The 2,569-nt window shown below is 36.0% G+C and overlaps 1 protein-coding gene across 1 annotated transcript; it reads left to right on the top strand.

The window, feature by feature from the left end:
* The first annotated feature begins 649 nt into the window (after nucleotides 1-649).
* LOC112174471 lies at nucleotides 650-2,144 on the top strand. Its single transcript, XM_024312245.2, has 3 exons — nucleotides 650-931; nucleotides 1,407-1,510; nucleotides 1,641-2,144. Exons 1-3 carry the CDS (start codon nucleotides 775-777, stop codon nucleotides 1,935-1,937), a joined length of 558 nt encoding a protein of 185 aa, XP_024168013.1. The 5' UTR covers nucleotides 650-774; the 3' UTR covers nucleotides 1,938-2,144.
* The last annotated feature ends 425 nt before the right edge of the window (nucleotides 2,145-2,569 follow it).

Below are 2,569 nucleotides of genomic sequence, written 5' to 3'. Positions count from 1 at the left end.
CCGCCGGCTTTTTGATGAGACCTAACAATTCCTTCTTCTCAAAAAAAAAAAAAAAAAAAAAAAAAAAACCAAACTAGCAAATTTACCTACAACCTAACTTTCATTCATTTTTCCATTTCTTTTTCTTTTTATTTGCGAATTCTTAATTATCGACAAAAAAACTGATATTTGAAGAAAAGAAAAGATGTACGTCCATGAAAGATCTCAAATGAGAATAAGGGTTAGTTTGGGATTATTGTGACTTTTAAAAAAAAAACTGCTGCTGCTATATTGTTGAGAATAATCAATTGTGAATTAAAACAGTTTCGTGTTTGGTAAATAATATTTTTAAAATTGCTGTCAGTACATAAAACAACGGCATAGTGTGTTTTGATATACAGCAGCTTCTAACAGCAACCTCTGGGCTGCTTCTAAAATCTGCTGTCAGTGACCTATAACTTCCAATTAAAACTGTTTTTTATTTATTTACCAAACACAATAAAATCTAAAATTTTGAACAAAAACTGATTTTTTTTTAAAGCGAAGCAATCCCAAACGGGACCTAATTCTCTTAGATCAAATCTTGGGCTTTGATCCTATAATCCATTTACAATAACAATCAACCCAACCCAGACCCATTTGAGCTAAAAAGACGCGAAAGAAGCAACTACAAGACACAGTTGTTTTTCATACACCGCCTCGCACTGGATCACCTGCTGCAATTAGGGTTTCCAATTCGTCCCCTTTCTTCCTAAATCCCCCAAATTCCTCAATTTTTCTCAATTCCTCTCGAAAATGAAGAATCGAAACCCAAAAGACGCTGCAATCAACAGAGAGAAATCCGACGGCTCGAAATCGGTGTACAATAAGAAGAAGAACCCGAGGAGATTTGGTTGGCAAGGCCGTTCTCTCGAGAATTCAACGAACAGCTACTACAACCCAGCCATGATAAGTATGAAAGCTCTCTCCTTTCATCAAATTTCAATCATGTTTTCTCAAAGTTTGAATCTTTACTTGTTGGGTTTTTGTTTCTTATTTCCTCTGTTTCTGTGTGTGTATTTTGTAGTTATGATTTATATGTCCTAGTGAGACTTGAAGATAAATGCTAAAGTTTTGGTTGCTTTGAAAGCAAGTGTAGGAAAAGAATGAGCATGTAATTTGAGCCTCAATGCAATAAGAATAGAAACTTGGAATGATTAAACATTTTATGCTTCTGTGAAGTTGAAAACAGAGTATTTGGATAGCTGCCATCAGCTTAAAAAGTGAAGAAATGTACATTCTAATGGCCAATAGTGCATTGGAGTTGATTGCACAATCTAATCAAATTGGATCCTGGAGTTCTCTTGTCATAAAAGTGGACAGGGGAATTAATTCCCTCTTCTGTTTTGCGCTTAATCTTAAAAGGTTTGCATTCTGTTTTCTTTCAGAGAAAAAAAGGGAGTTCTACGATAATGCCAAGCACGTGAAGAAGTATAAGAAGTTGGTAAAGCAACAGCCGACCGATGTTCCATCAGCTATAATACCACTCGAGGTTTGATACCAAATTCGGAATGTGTTTTTCCATGTTTGTTTTGTTGAATTTTCTTTGGAAACAGTTTGACAGATAATAAGATTGGAAAATTTTACTTATATTTTATATACATACTTGGTGGCTGGTGCAGGAGGAGAATGAAACTGAAGATGGTAGCAAGATGAGTAAGAATAACAAGAAGAGAAAAGATAGGGAATCACGTAATTTAATAGAAATATATGAGAAGAAACATGAAGAGATAGAGAAGGCAAGAATGGAGAAGGAGGCTAAATTTCAGGCCAGAAAGGAAGAAAGAGAGAAGTCTGAAGCTCGGAGGAAGGCTATTAGGGAGAAGATGATGAAGAAAACGCATAAAGGTCAGCCTGTTATGAAGTACAGAATTCAACATCTTTTGGAGACTATTCAAGGCTCCATGAATAAATCATAGTTTGCGAATGGATCAGACTGTTTGAGTTATGTACAAGTATACTATTCTATTGCTGCTTGAATTCTGAAATCAACTTAGCCTGATAAGGGCAGTTTCAGTTCCCCAAGCAATGCAAAACAATTTTGGTACTATTAATGTGGCAAATCTGTAGTCTTCTTGTAGTTCATATTTGCTCTGTAATAAATTGAAACGTGCACTTTTATTTCATTCAGCTCTCTTTATAATGAAGTAAATTGGCACTAGCATAATGATTAGATACTTCCACTGCTGTTGAGTCCTAGTGCTGAATCTGATGAAAGCCGAAGATTGTGCAGCGTTTCGGAAAGAAAACTCTGCACATATATTGAGTTATTGCCTTATAACAGTGGTTGGTTGACCACAGTAGATCTAGTAGAGAGTGATTGCCATCATCTGAAAGTAACTCTGGTGAAACCTTTCAAAAAAGAAGTGGCACCCATTCTCCCTCTTTTGATATTCAGGCATTTTGTATGGGTAGATCAAGACGAATACTGTAGGACCAGGGGGTCGGTTTCCAAAGGTAGAAATGGACGATGATCCCGTTTTGTGGTTGTAGCAATGCGTAATACTTCTGATTACACCTTGGCTTTCATTAAAGGACGATGATCAAAGAA

Source organism: Rosa chinensis, chromosome 6 (assembly GCF_002994745.2).
Source record: "Rosa chinensis cultivar Old Blush chromosome 6, RchiOBHm-V2, whole genome shotgun sequence".
Classification (NCBI taxonomy): Eukaryota; Viridiplantae; Streptophyta; class Magnoliopsida; order Rosales; family Rosaceae; genus Rosa; species Rosa chinensis.
The sequence above is the reverse complement of the archived record's forward strand: the minus strand, read 5'-3'. Positions and strand labels throughout refer to the sequence as shown.